We start from the raw sequence: 19249 nt of genomic DNA, 5'->3' as shown, positions 1-19249 counted from the left end.
AGTACTCAAAATTAAAGTGATAACTAAACATTGAATACTATAAACAAAATTAATTGATATACCTACAACTAATTAGTACTAAATAGAAATATAAACTTCTACATAAAAAAAATAAAATAATTTAATAAATAAACAAGATAGGATAAATAAAAAGAGATAAATTTTATAAATCGGCCAATAAAATAAAATAACTTAAGTGACAATTTTTTGTGTGCATAAAGGATAAAAATCTGAGTTTGGACCCTATTAAAAAAACACTTTCAATTCATTGAAAAATAATGAAAGAAAAAGAAATTGCACCTACCTATAAACTTATTAATTAGAGATGTGTTAGTCACATTTAATTGATATGGAAATGAAATTAATTATTGTACTCATACTTTTTTTTAAAAGGTCAATGCAATATATATGATGTAAATGATAGTTGACAATACAAAAAACATGAGTGTTCACATTTTTATCGAACATAAAAAAAACAAAATGAGATTAACTAATTGAGACTAATAATAAAATATAAAAAAAAAATATTCATCAACTAACAAACATAACATAAAATTTAACATAAACACTCTTCAATTATTATACTCTTTCAATGATGGTAAAAAAGTGTAATAAACAATGGGTAACTGTCTATCTCCATTTTTATAAATAATATAGTTATTTTAAATAGTTAATTACAATAAAAATGATAAAAATCATTTACACAACAACAAAATATGACATTATAAAAAAAATTAAAAAAATGCATAAAAAAAATAAATAATCCAAGTTAATTAATTACACAAGAAGTTATCAAACTCGTAATCCCAATTTTTATAAATATTCAAAATATTAAATAAAAAAATATCAATATTTGTTACACACATTTCACACTATTACAAGTATATATATATATTCACAAATTATTTTACAAACCATGGTAAAGAAAAAACTTAAGCTCGAGATTTGGCATAATTATTGACAAGTGCCAATGCATTACTAGTCAATTGAGCCACCCTAACCATATGTTGTCGAACTAGGTTTTTTGTCCTAGGGTTTACTTTGACTTCATCCAATCCATCCAAACAAGTATCATCATCTGTCAAAGCAGCGCTCACCCATGTTTGAATATCCGACATTTGGAATTCGAACGCCGACGATCCCACCTCAAGATCTCGAGTAATTTCATGCATGGATTGTTTAAGTTCATCAATTGAGTCACCGACCTCCTCGATGCAGTCTACGATTGAGTGAGCCTCTCTAGTCGTGAGCTCTTTGCGCTTTGCGAGCCATTTCAAGAACTTGGAAGAGGATTTGGTGGCGGAGAGAGCGGCGAAAAGGGATGCGTTGGCTAAGAGTTTAGGTTCCGATTGGATGGAATCGGCGTATGGAGAAAGGGAGGTGTAACATAGACTAGGGTACATGGTGGTGTTGCACGACTTGTAAACGTAGTCCATGTTTGTGTTGTTGATATGTAATTGGGCTGTGGTGTTGATCATGAGTAGTAGTTGGAGGATGAGAAATATTGTGATCATGAGTTTGGTTAATGAAGGGAAAATGGTTGAACAACTTTCCATCTTTCTTTTTTATTTGGGTGTTGAGAAAATTAAGTATGAAATTGAGATGTCCATATATATATATATATGGGGCTTAGGTTATCTGTAGCTTATATTTGAAAGCAACTCGACTCGAGTGTGTAGAAACATCTTAGAGCTTGTTTGATAAGAGTTTATGGGTGATGATTTTAAGAAAGTATTTGTATTTTTTGGGTATTTTTTGTTTGTAAAATGACTTTAAAGTTATTAATATATAATGATAAAATAATTTTGTTTTAAAGGTATTTTAGTATTTTGATTAATTAATTTAATGATGTGATTAATAAAAATAATTATGCAATAATGTTTGATTAGGATTAAATTTAAAATAAATAAATAAAACCCTAAGAGTTTGTTGAGTAAAGTTGTTTTTTTTAATTCAATTTCAAACATAATGTTATTTCTTTTTAATTAATTAAATCATTAAATTCATTAACTATTAAAATATCTTTTATTTAAAAAGTATATATATATATATAATGTTATCATTATATATTAATATATTTTAAGTTTTTTTATTAAAAATATATATATATATATATATATATATATATATTTAAATTAACTGATATATATTATTTTTAAACTTAAGAAGCGATTATTCATGATTTTTATTTATAATGTTTTAAATAGGAATGGTTTGTGACTTTTTAGTCTATCTCTTAAAAAATATGATTTTTGAATTACTGTTGAGCACTATTTTATTTTTCAATGGATAGAAAATATTTAAATAAAATTTGTGGTCCTAAACTTTTGGCGAGTCAGCTAGTGGTCTCTTTGAGAGGCTAGTTAGATTTAAAATTGTCCTAGACAAACATGTTTTAATTATTGGGTGGATTATATTAAAAATTAATATAATTGATCTCTGTCACAATCATAATTATTTTTGAAAATTCAAATATAAAAGGATGGAATTAATTTGGATTTTATTTAATACGAAATATGTAATTAAATTAAACAATTTTAAAAAAAATGAATGACAAAATAATTTTTAAACTAAGTTATTGAAAAAGGCTTTGATTAACCATTTTTAACAAATAAAATTGGTTTGATTTCTGACAAAATCTTTTAATTATATTTTGTTATACAAGATGTATATATGTTAATAATTATGTACTTTATTTTATATATAAAAAATGTGATTTTCTTGAAGCAAAATCATGTAGGACGATACCAATCGATTAAATATATAATATCAATTCAATAATTTCTCTAACTAACTAATTATACTATTTTTATATGTTTCAATTATAAGGTGAACATAAACATGTGCAAATATCTGTTTTTATGTATATATTATATATGGGTTTTCATTGAAACATTTAATTACCAAATTCATAATAAAATAAAATAAAAAATTTCTAAAAAGTAAATTTATCGTTATTATTAGTTATAAAGAAAGAAAAAAAAAAAGAAGGAAAAAGACATTTTGAATAAAGCCAAAAGAGATGGGGTCATGACAATGGCATTTTACGATGGAAATATTATGGGTAGTAAGTAACTGGTAAGGGTAACGCAATGCAATAAAATTCGTGCACGTATCTTAAATCGAAATATGATTAATTATTAATGGGTAATGGGGCCTAATCATTTTGGGGTTTTCATATAATAAAATTTATTATTTTAATCCATACCGATTGATACTACACGCACCATCATCACGAGAGCTTGATCGATTCATTAATATGGGGCATGCAGTTGTTATACTAAACGCAACTTCCTTTTGAGTTCAATTAACTCCAAATATTAATATATATTTTAGATTATCTTGTTTGGTCATTCTTAATCATTGTCTCCGTCGTAATATATATATATAAAAGTTTTGATCAAAAACATATTTGATCGACGTTTAAATAGTTTCATAAATAAAATCTAATATTAGAGAATATTTAAGGATAGAGATTACATGAAACAATGTTAATCTTCGTGAGAAGCAAGGTAGTGTTTCCTTCTTATGAGAGAAGTTGTGAGATTCTTAATTTTCTTCAAAAATTTCATTTTTTTTGGATGAAATGTAATGCATTGAGGGATTTGACTAATGACAAATACATTTAAAAAATGTGCATTATGGTTAGTCACTTCAGAATGTGTTGATAATAGGTGAAGACAACATATCACTTGCTCTTGCAATGTAAATGAGTGGTTGCGTTTTGAAGTTTACTCTGGAATATTATTGACATTAAGTGGGTGATATCTGAGTTAATCATCGGTTGTTGAGATTTTTGGACAGAAACCGAAAGTTTGATTGAATTGAGTCGATGAGTCTCTATTCCAATTATTTTATGGTGGACTATTTGGCTCGAAAAAATTGTAAGACTTTATATATGATCGCGGTCGACCAATACATTACCCAATAACGTTAATATTATACGATATGTGAGATCTCTTCTTGAAAATTGGTGAAGGCGCGCGGTCGACGAACTCATTGATCTTTTTGAGAATTTTTGAGCTCGTTAACACTAAATTTTATGTTATGTTTTCATTATTGTTCATAAATAGTTAATCTCGTTATGTTTCAGATATATTTGGTGAGGTGAATACTCGTGTTTTTGTATTATTTTTATCGTTATGTTTAGACAAGTATCATTTATATCATATTTTGTGAATTTTTTTTAATATATATATATATTATATTATATTAATAATAATAATTTTGTATCATGATTAGTAACGCCGGCATAGCATTTTAACCCACCAAATCTGTGTTAGTTTAGGACTATAATAAAAGAAAAAGAAGAAGAAAAGTGCATGTGAATATGACAACATAAATGTCATATTCACAATGTTGTTGATGATGAGATCATTTGAGAGTTGTTAGGCCTAGTAGAAGATGGTGGTTGCTAATTTGTGTTCTTTAAAAATGACAAAAGACATCATGAGCCAAGTACCTAAAAACGATGCCCTTTGCGAGCGAACTTCTGTCTACCGAAAACAAGGTAAAATGTTTGAGGTCATGGATGAAGGGATGATCAAGCACGAGCAAGAATTGGCATACTTCTCTATTAGGTTGATGACATTATCTTTATTGAGTTTGATAGCCAACCTAGTGTTTCATGCCAGATTAAGATTTTGAGTTTGAAAAATGTGTCTATTGGAGATTCTACCAAAGTTCAAAGATGAGATGTTGAATTCAAGATAACTACTCAAGATTCAGCTCCACCATCTTCCTCTAATGGAAATGATTCTCATGAAAGACAAAAAGAAAAATAGAAGCTTGCAAGAAGTTTATATGAAATATCTCAATATGTTACTTTTAATACTACGTTTTTTCTTCTGAAAACTATAGTTTATTTCCTAAAATCCTTCATTTTTCTAAAGAACAAGAAACCAACTAGCAACTAGCTGTAATTGTTCAGCCCAACAGGGTTAACATTTGGGTGGAAATGGGCCTATAGAGTGTACAGTTGTCCAAAACATAATCCCAAGGCCCATCAAGGTTTTTTCTTGACCCACAAACAATATTAAATTATTAGCTCCTAAAATTTCAAAGAAAATAAATTAGCTCCTAAAATAACTTTATAAAATTTAAATCGACGTTCTTAAAGTTTTCGTATGATATTATTTATTTTATAGCTTATTAAATTAAAAATATATTATCATTTAAGTAATAATTGTATAAGCATTTTGCATCTCGTGTATATATATATATATATATATATATATATATATATATATATATATATATATATATATATATATATATTTAATATGAATCCCAAGTAAAATCAATATAATCTCAAATTGCAAAAATAAATTTTCAGATAACAAATATAGTTGAAATATAAATAATTAAGATTATAACTAAAAGTCAATTTTGATTCCAATAAAAGTTATAAAATAAGTTATTTATTTTAGAAAATGAAGAAAAAATCATAAATTAACCTATAACATTATCCAAAATAAAAACTTTTTCCAAATAAAGTTAAACTTCACACTTTAATTTTGATCATTATCCAAAAATAATTTAGACTAAACATGAAATGAAGATAAAAATGGTACAGTAATTTGAATTACTATTATTAATAAAGCAAGTTACCACGAATTAAAAACTAACATATTTTAAAACAAGTTTTCTAATATTGTATATAATAATTGAATGTAAGATGATATTAATAAATAAATAATTACTTACTTATTCATTCATAGGTCATGTCTTATTCAGTAAATGGAAATCTGAACCACATCTATCTAAATCAACAGAAGATTGATTGTTCATAGACATTAAATTATGTTGTTGATTTTTGTGATCATGCCCCTAATTTAATGTTTTAACCACCGAATCAAAAGTAAAAAAAATAAAATATTTGTAAGGGATGACCGACAACATATGTACTTATTCAAAATTAATTAGTGACCCAAATATTAGATTAACATCTCATTGGTATAGTCAAAATATCATATCTTTAAATTCATGGTTCCAATCTTCACATTTAAAAAAATACAATTTATTTGTTATTAGAAAATGAATAAAAAAATTTTAAAAAAATATTAGTAATTATATGAATGCATTATCCACATAAAATTTATAAGAACATGCAAGTTGGCAATGGATAAGAACCTCCATTCAATTCAATTAAATTTATGTCTCCCCACTAGCTCAAGTCTTTAATATATATTTTAAAAAATAATAATCAAAGGGTTTACTCTGAAATACTCTCATGTTGCAAGAATATTAAATGTGTATGTAAGGTTTTTTCTTTACATTTATTTATACAAAAAAACATTTGAAAAAAGAAAAAAATATATAGTTATTAGTAATAGAAGTTGCATCATATATATGGGCTAAATGAGCTGTATGGATGTACCAAATTGTTGACACGGATTTAATTTTTTTAATATTTAATAATTTTGTCATTCTATTGTTCATTTTTTTTATCAGTGCATATTAAAAATATAGTATACAAATGAAATAAAAATTAAACTTCAACGGCAAGGGAGTACTATAATTTGGTTTCAGCTCGATTTGAAAACAAATTTATTTTAATTGAATGTATAAGAACATTTTAGTTGGAAAAATAATAATATATTTTTTTAATGAGGCCATAATGTGTATACACATGTCATTCAAGTAATTTTTTTTTTTTTGTGGCTAAAGATGTTAATCAGGCCACCTGGCAAACACCTGTCACGGAGGAGGAGTCTACAAATTGTAGTTGTTTCCTATTTTAGGTAATGTGATGGATTAGTATTAATAAAATATATATACTTAAATGAGTTACTATTACTTGAAATGGAATGATACATGTTTATCCTCAAGTTGTTTTCTACTAAGGCCTTGTTCGTTATGAGTTTTTAAAAATTCATACAAAATCAAATATCATTTCATTCCTTTTTGTCTATCACATCACTTAAATCCTTAACCAAAATACTAAAATGCTATCTATTTTAAATTATTATTTTATATTTTATTTATATATCAATACCCTTTAAGTCTTTTTATTAAAAATAATCATCACTACCTTAAAATCATCACCAATTTTTTTTTCCCTCTAGATTTTTAAAATAACCCCAAACCGAACAAGCTCTAATTTATTTGTAAAAAATAAAATAAATAAAAAATTGAGTAGACTGTAATTTTAATTTTAATTTACCCTCCAAATAAGGCTGTTAAAATCTCGAGTTGCTCTTAAAATTTTACGATTTTACGATTTCATATTAGGTTAACGAGTATGATTTTAAGTAAACTCTTAAATAGGTAAACTCTTGCGATTTTAAATTTACGATAATAAGATTTTACGAATTTATAAATAATTTCGATTTTACAATTTTATACGATTTTAATTTAAAAAAAACAAATTTATATTTAAAAATTAAAAAATAAAGTTATTATTTATTTAAATAAATAAATTAATATAATTAATTTTGTAATTATAATTTTTTATAGTGTTATTAACTTATTATTATTTTTTAATTAATTTTATATTAAAATTTATAATTTTTTTTAAATTGGTAAAGTATAAAATACTTAATTATATATATAAATAATAATAATATATAATTATTATTTTTTTAAATTAAACTTTTACAAATTAAACTTTTACGATTTCATGTAAACTCTAGATTTTACGAATTAAAACTGATTAACGATTTTACATGAACTCTCGATTTTGAGAGTCTTGCTTCCAAATACCATAAAAGAGAATTTAGCTTTATTTCCCAATCAAATTTTAAGCCACACCTACCCTTAAACTTCGTATGGTATGGAATTAGACTACAAGAATCTTCATATAATTGAATTAATCCTTAAAGTATATCTGGACCAGTAAAATTAGAATTCAAATTATATTGAATTACAATTTAATTTTATGTTTGAAAACTATAAATTGTAAATCAATCTCAATTTTTATATTTGAAAACATAAAATATTAAAAATAATTTTAATATATATTATATATTTTATTAAAATATTGATTTGACACCACCAATTATGATAATTCAAGTGTTAAGAAATTTTTTGAAGTTTCAATTTTCATTAAAAAAAATTATCGGTTCAACATGTTAACTTCATATATTAAAAAAAAATACCGCTTCTAAACTTTAACTTCATAAATTCAAAAAAATAAAATATTTGTGTTAACATGTTAACTTTATAAATTAATTTAACCATATATATATATATATATATATATATATATATATATATATATATATATATATATATATATATATATATATATATATATATATATATATATATATATATATATATATATATATATTAGTTCAAAATGTTAATTTACTAAATTATAAAAGAAAAAAATATCGATATTTAAACATCCTAAATTTAAAAAAAAAAAAAAACATCTATTAAAGACTTTAATCGTATTTTAAAAATAAAATAATAAGTTAATTTGTTTGAAAAACATAAAAAAATAATTAAAATTAAAATTTCGAACTAAAATAATTGGACTTGAACTATAAAATTTCACTAGATTGAATTTTATTGAAATTTTAATTCTAATCTTAATATTAATGGGTCGACCAAATTTAAGAATTGAAATTAGTCCCTCCAATTTTAATTTTAATAACAATTTTAGGGTTACCCAACACAAACTTAGATTTCGCACCTAGGAGATCAAGACTAAGCCCCACCAAGGGCTATAGGAAAGATCTCTTCCCTGCATCCATCAAGAAATAAAACCTGACTAATTCGTTGAGAAATTCAACACCACCACTATTCTTGAACAACTTGGAGCCATCCTTTCTTTTCGCACTACGATGTATATGAAAATAATTGGAAAAATCAAATTCAATAGTCAACTGTCCCTATTAGAAACACATGATTTTGATTTTCACGTTCTAAATCATCTAGATTTTCCATGAAAAAGATTTGAAACGGTATGTTCAATTCAATACATGTAGGAGAAGAATCCGAATCGGTAAAAAAAAATAGAGGGTGATAATTTATTGAGTATGTGTTTGTTTCATTATTTTCCGCAAAAGGAAATAATATTATCGAATCTAGAGTTTTTTTATATATATTTTTAGTAAAGAGTTTTTTGAATTTAACTTTCATTTAGATGTCTTTTTCATTATTTTTTATGATTTTTTTTTAATTTTATTTTTGTATTTCTCGTTATTTTGACAACATTTGTAAATGAGTAATTATTATTTTCATTATCGTTCATAATTTGGGTCGAAACACCAATTGGTATGTTTGATTTATTCTCATTAATCACTCATTATTATTAAATTCAAAATAAATTTCTCTTTAGAGTTCTCCTACAAAAATGGTGATGGATAGATTTATTAAAATTTAATCCTTGCAAATTTGTATATTATTTAACGTCTACAACTTTATTAAGTTTGATTTTTATAGATATTATTTTTTATTATTTGTAAATTAATAACTTTATTAAGTTTGATTTTTATAGATATTATTTTTTATTATTTGTAAATTAATATTATATATGTAATTTTTTTTTATGAAAAAGTTCAAAATAACTACAAAACTTTAATATATATAATTTTATATTATTGTAAAAAAAAGTTAGCAATAAAGCACAACTCAATTTAAGATATTTTTAATTAAAATCAAAATTTAATCATGATACTTTTTTTCTTAAACATTAATATTTTTTTCCCTTAAACTACTCAAATAAATTCTTAAAAATACTGTAATACACGTTATCATCACCATCTTTAATAAACAATTTCTAGATTGTGTTTTTTTTCTCTAGATACTATGATCACAGTACACACAAAATAAAAATGATTAGTCATGTTAGAAGGTTGATCAAATTAGGTCCACATAAACCTAACCCAAGACCTCCAAGTCAAAGTTCTAAGTATTTAGGTTACCACACAATGATACAATTTTACTAATTAGTTTGATTACATGAATTTAAATACTCCAACTAATATCTTGTATCGATAAATCCTAATTCTTCATTTTCAACCTTATCAAGTTCTAAGCACCCTCTCACTCTTTTTTTTTTATTTTTTTTTATTTTGGAGATCTTAATTATTTTCGATAATACCACTGTTGACTTCTCCAACAATAACGTTTGTACTCTTTTGTGCCATATAATTAAAATAATATTATAATTAATTAATATATCTTATAGTGTTCATACACTAGAGCTTGGCTTATGAAGACACGTGCATTTAACATTGCGACAAGTAATTAATTTCCCATAATTAATTAAGTGTTAATTAATATTCCAACCATATTAATTAGTAAATATTATATAGTTTGTCGATCTCCTGCAAACAAGTAGTTGATGTGTTCATGAACCTTTCTTCCAACAAATAGTAATTAATTATAAGTTAAATATATACATGCATGCCCATGGGAGCTTAGAAAACTCTGGTTAATAAAATACATCATTTAACATAATATTTAATCTAATTAAAAAGATTAAACTCGAAGTTTCAAATAATAACTTGCATTGATTCTCAAATATATATATAAGTAAAGACACAATAATATAAGGTAGGTGAAAAAATAAAAATAATGAGTAATTGAAGAATGTGATAAAAACAAGTGGCACAAACAATAATGGGCATGATGAATAATAAAAAATCAAATTGCACTGATAGTGTCCATGATTAATCATATATTTTCCTCTATTGTAATGTCACTATTCATCCCATGTTGTGTGATCTTGTCAAAAGGTTGCATGAATTAATGGTTATTAGCATTCAATGTGATCAATTTAATTAATTCATCCTTCCACTATTAATTTCATTTCACTCTATTTAATTTGCTACTTTTATTATATTGAAGATAATTACATTAAATAAGCCCTAGCTAGCTCTCATGTACTCTTTATTATTATTTGTTTCTTTTGTTCCAACATGCATGTAATAGCTTGATTCTTCGCCACAATAGTTGGATTTTGTCGATATATTTTATTATTTTCAGCCACTTTAAGTTCATTAAGTCTCACGATTTTACGCGGCTTTATGAATTAAGGTCATGAGAATGACGATAGGGCTGATGGAATTCATGAGTCACATAGCAATAAACCTATAACATGATATGATTGATGGAATGATTATGTGTGAAATAAATATATTTATTTATATGAAATTGTGAAGGATCCACAACATTATAATGATGATCATTAGCTTTTGTGCCTTGTATAAGTCAACATCAAACACAAACACAAATCCTTTGTGCAGCTGACATACCATATAATAGAGTATTAGACAGATCAGATCATTAGTAAATAGTACTAGTAGTAGTTGTTCATGGGCACCTTTCACCGAACCAATATGTAGGGTCCTTTGCCCTCCACATTCCAAAATTAATATTTTTTTTAAAATAATTAAAGTAGAGAATTATCCTGTTTAGAATCGTTTTATTGTAGATGTTTTTCTTCTTTTTTTCCGTTGAACATGTGATTTGTATTGCGAGTTTTGAACCCGATTGTGTGAATAGTTTAATTTGGGAAATCAATACGTGTACTTTGTGTGAAATTGGGGAATACAATATTGTAAATATAGGTAGATAAGGCGTTTGAACACTTGTAGTACAAGGCTCAAACTTTATGAGTATAAAAAGGTGGTTGTGGGGCTTTAGAGTCATAGTGTTTGGTGAGACTTTACTTACTTAGAGATAAGGGAAAAGAGATGGGAAGACAACCTTGTTGTGACAAGCTTGGGGTGAAGAAAGGGCCATGGACTTCTGAGGAAGACAAAAAGCTCATCAATTTCATCATCACTAATGGCCAATGTTGTTGGCGAGCCCTCCCTAAGCTCGCGGGCCTTCGAAGATGTGGCAAGAGTTGTAGGCTTCGATGGACCAACTATCTTCGCCCTGACCTTAAACGAGGCCTCCTTAGCCAAGCCGAAGAACAACTTGTTATTGACCTCCATTCTCGTCTAGGCAACAGGTAATATATATATGGTATATACTTATCGATATTCAAACTTGAGACATAATTTGGTTATATATAATTTGATTTTAATTTGTACAGATGGTCGAAGATTGCTGCAAGATTACCAGGAAGGACAGATAACGAGATCAAGAATCATTGGAATACCCATATTAAGAAGAAACTTCTTAAGATGGGTATTGATCCCATTACCCACGAACCAATAATTGGGAAAGAAGATCAAGGACTACCTAATGATCATGACCACATGATTAATTCAGGAGAAGCTAAACGGGTCGCCGTGATCTCTGCCTCGGACGAGATCAACTCATGCTCACCACCCGATCATGTTGGTTCTGGTTCTGGCACGGATGAATCGTCGCATCATGATTTGACCGACGTTCATGATCCACTAATGAGTTGTTTGTCGGCGTTAGAGAATGATCCAACGTCATCATGGGACTTATTCCTAGTAGGTCATGATGAAGATGGTTCAACCAAAAATAATACCAACATGAATGTATTACCAATTTGGGACGAAAGTTTTCCTTTGCTATCGGATTGCGAAGATTTTGGAGTCCATGATTTCGGGATTGACTTCTTCAACAATATTGATGGAAATATGATAGAGTCGTGGAACCATCTATGATCTTTCGATAATTGTTAGAAAGTGGTGGAGTTGGAATGGATTATATTTATGAAATATGTTTAGAGGGGACTAATTTCTTGTGAATTCTTTAGGTATGAGACTTGCACAATAGAACTAGAAACACCATGCATTTATTATAACATTTGTCTAGAATAATACTTTCTATCTTAGCTATGTCTATTTACTTGCATCCATGGTTGTTGTTTTAAAATAAATGTACTTGCAAACGTGAGCAAATCGTTATTTATTATTTTTAACTAAGTTTTATTTCATGTTTATTTTTTTTGTATATAAATTATAATAATTCCTAGAAAAAACAAATAGTCTTAATGTGTGATATGACAAGGACATGAGAATGGAATGCAATAAGAACCAAACAAAAGTGATTATGGATATGAATTTGATTTTGCTTAGATAAATAAATAATATGCATATTTTATTTACATAAATAAATAAAAGATTTTAAAAAAAAAATGAGTGACATTAATTAATAGTATGATGAGTGGGGAGGGTCCAATCCATTTCCATGTGCAAGGAGGGAATGGAAGAGAAAGATGAAAGACCCCACATTAAGATTTGCAGCATCTTTCTAATGGTAATGGGTGTGTTAATTTTGAAACAACAAAATGCCTATTTTGGGCTTAATTTGGTCATAATAGATGGACCTAGATGGACCACGTCTTGGGTGGAGTCCGTTTTCGTTAGTTATAATTTAAAACTCTCATATCAGGACCCAGAATTCGATGATGGATGAATTTAAAAAAAAAATTATGGTGGAACAAAATAAAAAATAAAAAAAATTGAATAAAACAGGTAAATAAATTTAAATTTTACTATTCTTTTAATAATTAAATAAATAAAATAGTGAATTCTATTGAATTTTTAAAAAAAATTAAGAATAATGTCAAATTTTAACCGTAAAAAAAAAATAAAAAAATTCTGACTTTATTCCATTCGAGCTCCTACATTTGTCCGTGTCCAGTCTCCAGTCATAGGTATATATATATTCTATAAATTTAATTCTAAAGCTAACTTAGATGATATAATTATATATTTGGAATGGAATGGAGGAACTATAATGCTACTAATTTATATATCCAATGACATTTATTCATTAAAATTGTCTTATTTTGACCGACAGTTTTTTTTTTTATAGAACGGTCATTAAAGTAAGTCTTAATGTTGAGAAATATAGCCCAGCTCATTTTATGTCATGCATAATAGCGACGGAGGATATTTACCGTCGTTAAATAATTTACCGACATTTTATATTACCTTCTTCAAGGTTTTAACGACTTTAAGGTTACAGTGGTTGAATACTTTTAACGACAGAATTATAAGAAGTGCATATAATAAGGATATAATAAGGGACACTAATTATACCTAATTAAAAAAGGAATAGATTTTTGGGCCAAGGCGGGTGCTTATTATTATTTGCTACTTAAATCCAAAAACAGCCCAGGTCCACCCCCACGAGACAACCCATCAAGACAAAGAAACAGATTTTTTTTAGCTTTTGTTTAAGAGTTGTTATTATTATTTATTAATTTTGAGAAATAATACAATTTTTTTTATACTATAAATGAGAATAATTTAAATCTAATAAAAAGACAATATAAAATTATAAAGGTTCAATATATCACAAAAACACACCCAAAACCAAAATACAAATAGATTTAACTATTTAAATAACAATATTTAAAATATAAGGCAAAATATTCAATAACGAAGTAACATAAATCTAACGTTAACGAGTTTGAAAATTCTAAAAAAGATAAGACACCGATTTATTTAATTTATTTGTTTGAACTCATTTTAAAATCACATTATTTTCACTATCAAAATACATACATAGATAATTTAATATAAAAAAATAATATGTAAAAATCATATCTAATATTTATTCAATAAAATTAAAACTTATCACGGTAACTTAAGGAGTTTGTCAAAAAAATAATTATAAGTTTTTAAAAAATCTTATTATATTAAATTACTATTATTTTAATAATCAAAATCACTTAATTCATCTAATAAAAGATCAAAATATTACTTTTACTTTTATTAAAAAAATAATATAAAAAAAAACACTTTTGATAATATTTTTTATAAAGAATCCGAAATAATATAACTTTTTTTATCAACAAAAACTTTTTTCAAAATTCCTAAAAAAATCCCCAGATCAAACAAGCCCTGATTAATTGAGCTTGCATTTTTTATTATCCTACATTCTGCATATGTCTACTTGAAGAAATATCAACCTAATGGATCTCCCAATCTTTGTGATTAATATTACTATTATTTTTAATTTACTTTTTGCCACCAGAGTTTAAATATATACAAATTCATTTGGTTTGCTTTATCCTTTATATGATTGTTGGTGTGTATTACTGTATTCTACTACCATGGTTCTGATTTCTCTTATGCCCTTCTTGCAAGATCCAATATTGTTGGGCATAAGAACAATAACAAGACTACGTGGCATGGAAGTTACTCGAGAATATTTGTAGTCTATTTTTCTCACGATAACTTCTCGAAATTTGAAGAATTCGATGCCTTACTGGCATATCATTACTGTCCATACATACACGATTTGCCAATCACTTGACAGTTGACACCTCTACAATCGATTGGCTTTATTCTCTTAGAGCTCGTTTGATGAAAGAGTTTTGGGTATAAAATTCAGTTTTTATCCCAAAATTTAAATATTTTATCCGCCATCAAATCAAATAATTTTATCATTTAAATATTAAAATTATCCTATAATTTTATCCTCTCTCTCTAAATCAACGTTCTCTCACCAATACCATATTCTCTAAAATCAAAAGGTAAATTAGTTTCAAATTTAAAAAACCAGTTTTTCCTAGTTTTTACTAAACAATGGTTTTTAGGATAAAACATAAAAAAACTCTTTCCTCAAACAAGCCCTTAAAGGGTTTTTTTTAAAAAAAAAATAATTCACACAAAATCACTTTTTCAATAAATCATTTTTAAACAATCATATCACTCATTTCATTAACCAAAATACTAAAATACTCTTTATTTTAAATTATTAATTTTTATTTTATTTATATATATCAATACCTTTAAGTCATTTTATCAAAAATAATTATCATATCCTCGATTATTATATTTTTGTCCCTCTAATTTTTTTTCAAAAATTCCAATCCAAACAAAGCTTTATATTATTAAAATGCAACTTGGAAGATGCAGGTCAAAAGATGTATCCTACTTTGTTTTCCAGAAAAAGATGGTGAGAAATTTTAATTTGAGATAGAATGACAGCTAGCCCATATTAACCAATGATTTGGTATCTCATCTATGGATGATACAATAATTTCTCTTTGATATTACTTCAGAAAATCATTCACCACATAAGAACAAAAATATCACATGTCTTTTGAGAACTGTTTGTAATACATTTTGATTTTCTTTAACCCTTCATGCATTCGATCCCATGGTCCTCATTCTCCTACTTGACAAGTGTTGCTGCTGTGAACACAAATTTTCTTGCTATTCTGATGACTTCTTTTTTACATATTGAGGTATAAATAAAACCTTCCAGCCAGCATAGTTTGGTATTGCAGACAAGTCTCATCTCTTTTAGCTCAGCTTTTGCAGTCTGCTGCAAAAAACAAAAGCAAAAAATGTCTGCAAATCTATCAGAAAATTATCTTTATCAAGTTCTTCTACTACTGATAGTAGCAATTTTGTGTTGGCTATGGATGAGAAAAGGGAACAAGTTAGTGGTAGCACCTTTGCCACCCGGTCCAAGAGGCCTCCCAATTGCGGGTTACCTCCCATTTCTTGGTAAAAACCTGCATCACGAATTCACAAAACTGGCCCAAGAATATGGCCCCATCTACAAACTCTGGCTCGGGAGCAAACTCTGTATCGTGGTTAGCTCACCAACTCTTGCTAAACAAGTTTGCCGTGACCTTGATGTGGTCTTCTCCAACCGGGACCCAACAATCGCTGCTTCGATACTCACCTACAACGCCATGGATATTGCTTGGTCCTCCTCAGGCCCTTATTGGCGAAACATTCGCAAACTATTTGTAAGAGAAATGCTTAGTAACTCAAATATTGATGCTTGCTACCATCTTAGAAGACAACAAGTTATGAACACTATCAAGCATTTGCGTACTAACTGCGGCTTGCCTGTTGAGATTGGCAAGATTGCTTTTTTGACTGAATTCAATGCTTTTATTAGCATGATATGGGGTGGCAGCAGCACATTTAAAGGAGGGGATCATGATGGAGTTGGAGCTGAGTTTCATGCCATATCCTCTAAATTACTTAGATTACTGGAACTTCCTAACATCTCTGATTTCTTGCCCATTCTAGCGAGATTCGATTTTCAGGGAGTAAAAAGGCAAGCAAACGAAATTCTTGCGGAAGCTGATGGTTTCTTGAATTCTCTTATAGATACACGAGAGAAAGAGAGGGCTAAAAATGGAGTTGGTGATTTTGGTAAAAGGGACTTCCTGCAGATTCTACTGGACTTAAAGGACTGTCAAGATTCTGATAAATCAATCAATAAAACTCAGATGAAGGCATTGATAATGGTAAGTTAACTTCTCTTCTATTCAATCTTTAGTATTAGAAACTAATTCAGTCGCCTTCTTTAATACCACCTATAGGACATATTGGTGGGCGGAACAGACACGTCCGCGACGGCGGTGGAGTGGGCGATGGCAGAACTTTTGCACAACCCAGAAATGATGAAGAGGGTTCAAGAAGAGATATCCCAAGTTGTTGGAAATAAAAGCTTAGTTGAAGAAACCCATTTGCCAAAGCTTAGGTATTTGGATGCTATTGTGAAGGAAACCTTGCGACTGCATCCTCCTCTTCCTTTGAACGTTCCGCGTCGTCCAAGCGAGACCTGCATCGTCGGAGGATACTCCATTCCCAAGGATTGTAAGGTCTTTCTGAACACTTCAGCAATTCAAAGGGACCCAGATGTTTGGGAAAACCCACTTGAGTTCAGGCCTGAGAGATTCTTGGGCGGGGAAGAAGGAAATAAATGGGATTTCAGTGGAAACAATCTTCACTACTTTCCATTTGGATCTGGAAGAAGGGTTTGTCCCGGGATTCCCTTGGCCGAAAAGATGGTGAGTTATATATTGGCTTCTCTTTTGCACTCATTCGATTGGCATTTGCCCAAAGGAGGGGAAGAAGTCGATTTAACAGAGGAATTTGGGATAGTGGTGAAGAAGAAGACGCCTCTACTTGCAGTGCCAATGCAAAGGCTTTCGGATGAGGTTCTTGATCATGCATGATTTTCAAACTTTTTTCTTCTTTCAAATTGGCAATAATTAATCAAGAAAATGTCAATAGCTTGTATAAGGTATCAACCCTTCCTTTTAAAATCCAGTTTAATGATTATGCAAAAGGTATATGTTGAATGCCTAATTTCCAGATAAGAGTTATTTGAAAATTGGGTGATGGATGAATTTCCACCTCAACTGGTATAATCTGGTCATAAATGAGTTGATGTTAATGATGATTGTTTGATTGGAATTGAGAAAAAAGAAGAAAAAGTAATATATATTCAGGTTCATAGCTGAACTGAGGGTTCTCGGACGTGACCGATAAACCCTTAGCCACGCGACCGAGCTGTATGCCTATCTCGCAACCGATAAAGAGGAGATGGCCACAACTAGAAAAGCAGACACCCAGCCTCCCCGCGACCGAGCGCCTGGTCGCGCTTATCTTGTTTTAACTTTCAGCTGGCACTCATCCCACATCGGTACATCGTTGGGATAAGGCTGTTCCATCCTCCTTTCTTTACCTGAAATGTTCATTTTTTTTTTCTTTCTTTTTAAGTAAATAAATTTGCATCAAATTAGGGCTATCGGATCTTCATTCAAACTTTCCAAATAGAGACATGTCGTAAAATAATTTTATATGTATGTCACGTCATTAAAAATGACTTTTCATCTTTATTTTTAATATAAACTATTATTATAATTGAAATGTACCCTTCCCCTTTATGTAAAGTCTGCCTAAGTGTCCGAATTTTTCAATTCGACACTCTAATTAGCCTCCTATGAATGTTAATGGTGCAAACGGTCAAATTTGAGAATATATAAATCAAAACATTAATTATCTTATTTGGTTGGTCCCCAATCTAATGACTATAGCAAATGGTTCATCTTTAAACTGGTTGGTCCTGCTCATATGAGTTTGGACACCTATTGGCACTTGAGTTAATAATATCTAGTTAAAATAGCCAGCTAAAGGTAGCTCTCGCAAGCGGGAAGAGTTGAAAATAAAATGGCGAAAGAATGCGTAATGCATGAGAATATGCATATCTTCGCAGCAGGCAAACGTCCGTCTTGCACAACTCAGGGGCATATATATATATATATATATAAAGGGTTTCAAGAGAAAATAATAGATAACATAAACAAAAATAGATGTTAAATAGATATTTTTTTAAGTAAAAAAAATTGATAAAACATTTTAACAACTATTAAAATAAATTTTTAAACAAAAATAATTCTAAAAAAGTTTCATTTGTTTATGGTTTAGATCATTTCTAACCTACAAATTCATTCTCAAACCCAAAATATAGTAAATATTATATAAAACAGCAATTCATCTCCAACCCAAAAACTCATTTTCAAATTCAAAAATTAGAATATTTATTTCTTACACTAATTTTTTAACCTTATTAATATTATCTATATATTTATCAACTT

General features: G+C 28.0%; 3 protein-coding genes across 3 annotated transcripts; 2 read left to right on the top strand and 1 right to left on the bottom strand.

The window, feature by feature from the left end:
* Window positions 1-932: 932 nt before the first annotated feature.
* On the bottom strand, window positions 933-1436 carry LOC124910142 (pectinesterase inhibitor 10-like). The gene has a single exon (XM_047450757.1). It carries the CDS (start codon window positions 1434-1436, stop codon window positions 933-935), a length of 504 nt encoding a protein of 167 aa, XP_047306713.1.
* A 10110-nt stretch (window positions 1437-11546) lies between these two features.
* On the top strand, window positions 11547-12567 carry LOC124910230 (MYB-like transcription factor ODO1). The gene is made up of 2 exons (XM_047450849.1): window positions 11547-11914; window positions 11999-12567. Exons 1-2 carry the CDS (start codon window positions 11652-11654, stop codon window positions 12543-12545), a joined length of 810 nt encoding a protein of 269 aa, XP_047306805.1. The 5' UTR covers window positions 11547-11651; the 3' UTR covers window positions 12546-12567.
* Window positions 12568-16085: 3518 nt separating this feature from the next.
* Window positions 16086-18016, top strand: LOC124946097 (flavonoid 3'-monooxygenase CYP75B137-like). The gene is made up of 2 exons (XM_047486663.1): window positions 16086-17110; window positions 17186-18016. Exons 1-2 carry the CDS (start codon window positions 16190-16192, stop codon window positions 17822-17824), a joined length of 1560 nt encoding a protein of 519 aa, XP_047342619.1. The 5' UTR covers window positions 16086-16189; the 3' UTR covers window positions 17825-18016.
* Window positions 18017-19249: the final 1233 nt, after the last annotated feature.

The sequence above is a fragment of the Impatiens glandulifera genome, chromosome 7 (genome assembly GCF_907164915.1).
Source record: "Impatiens glandulifera chromosome 7, dImpGla2.1, whole genome shotgun sequence".
Lineage (NCBI taxonomy): Eukaryota > Viridiplantae > Streptophyta > Magnoliopsida > Ericales > Balsaminaceae > Impatiens > Impatiens glandulifera.
This window is presented reverse-complemented; position numbering and strand designations above follow the sequence as displayed.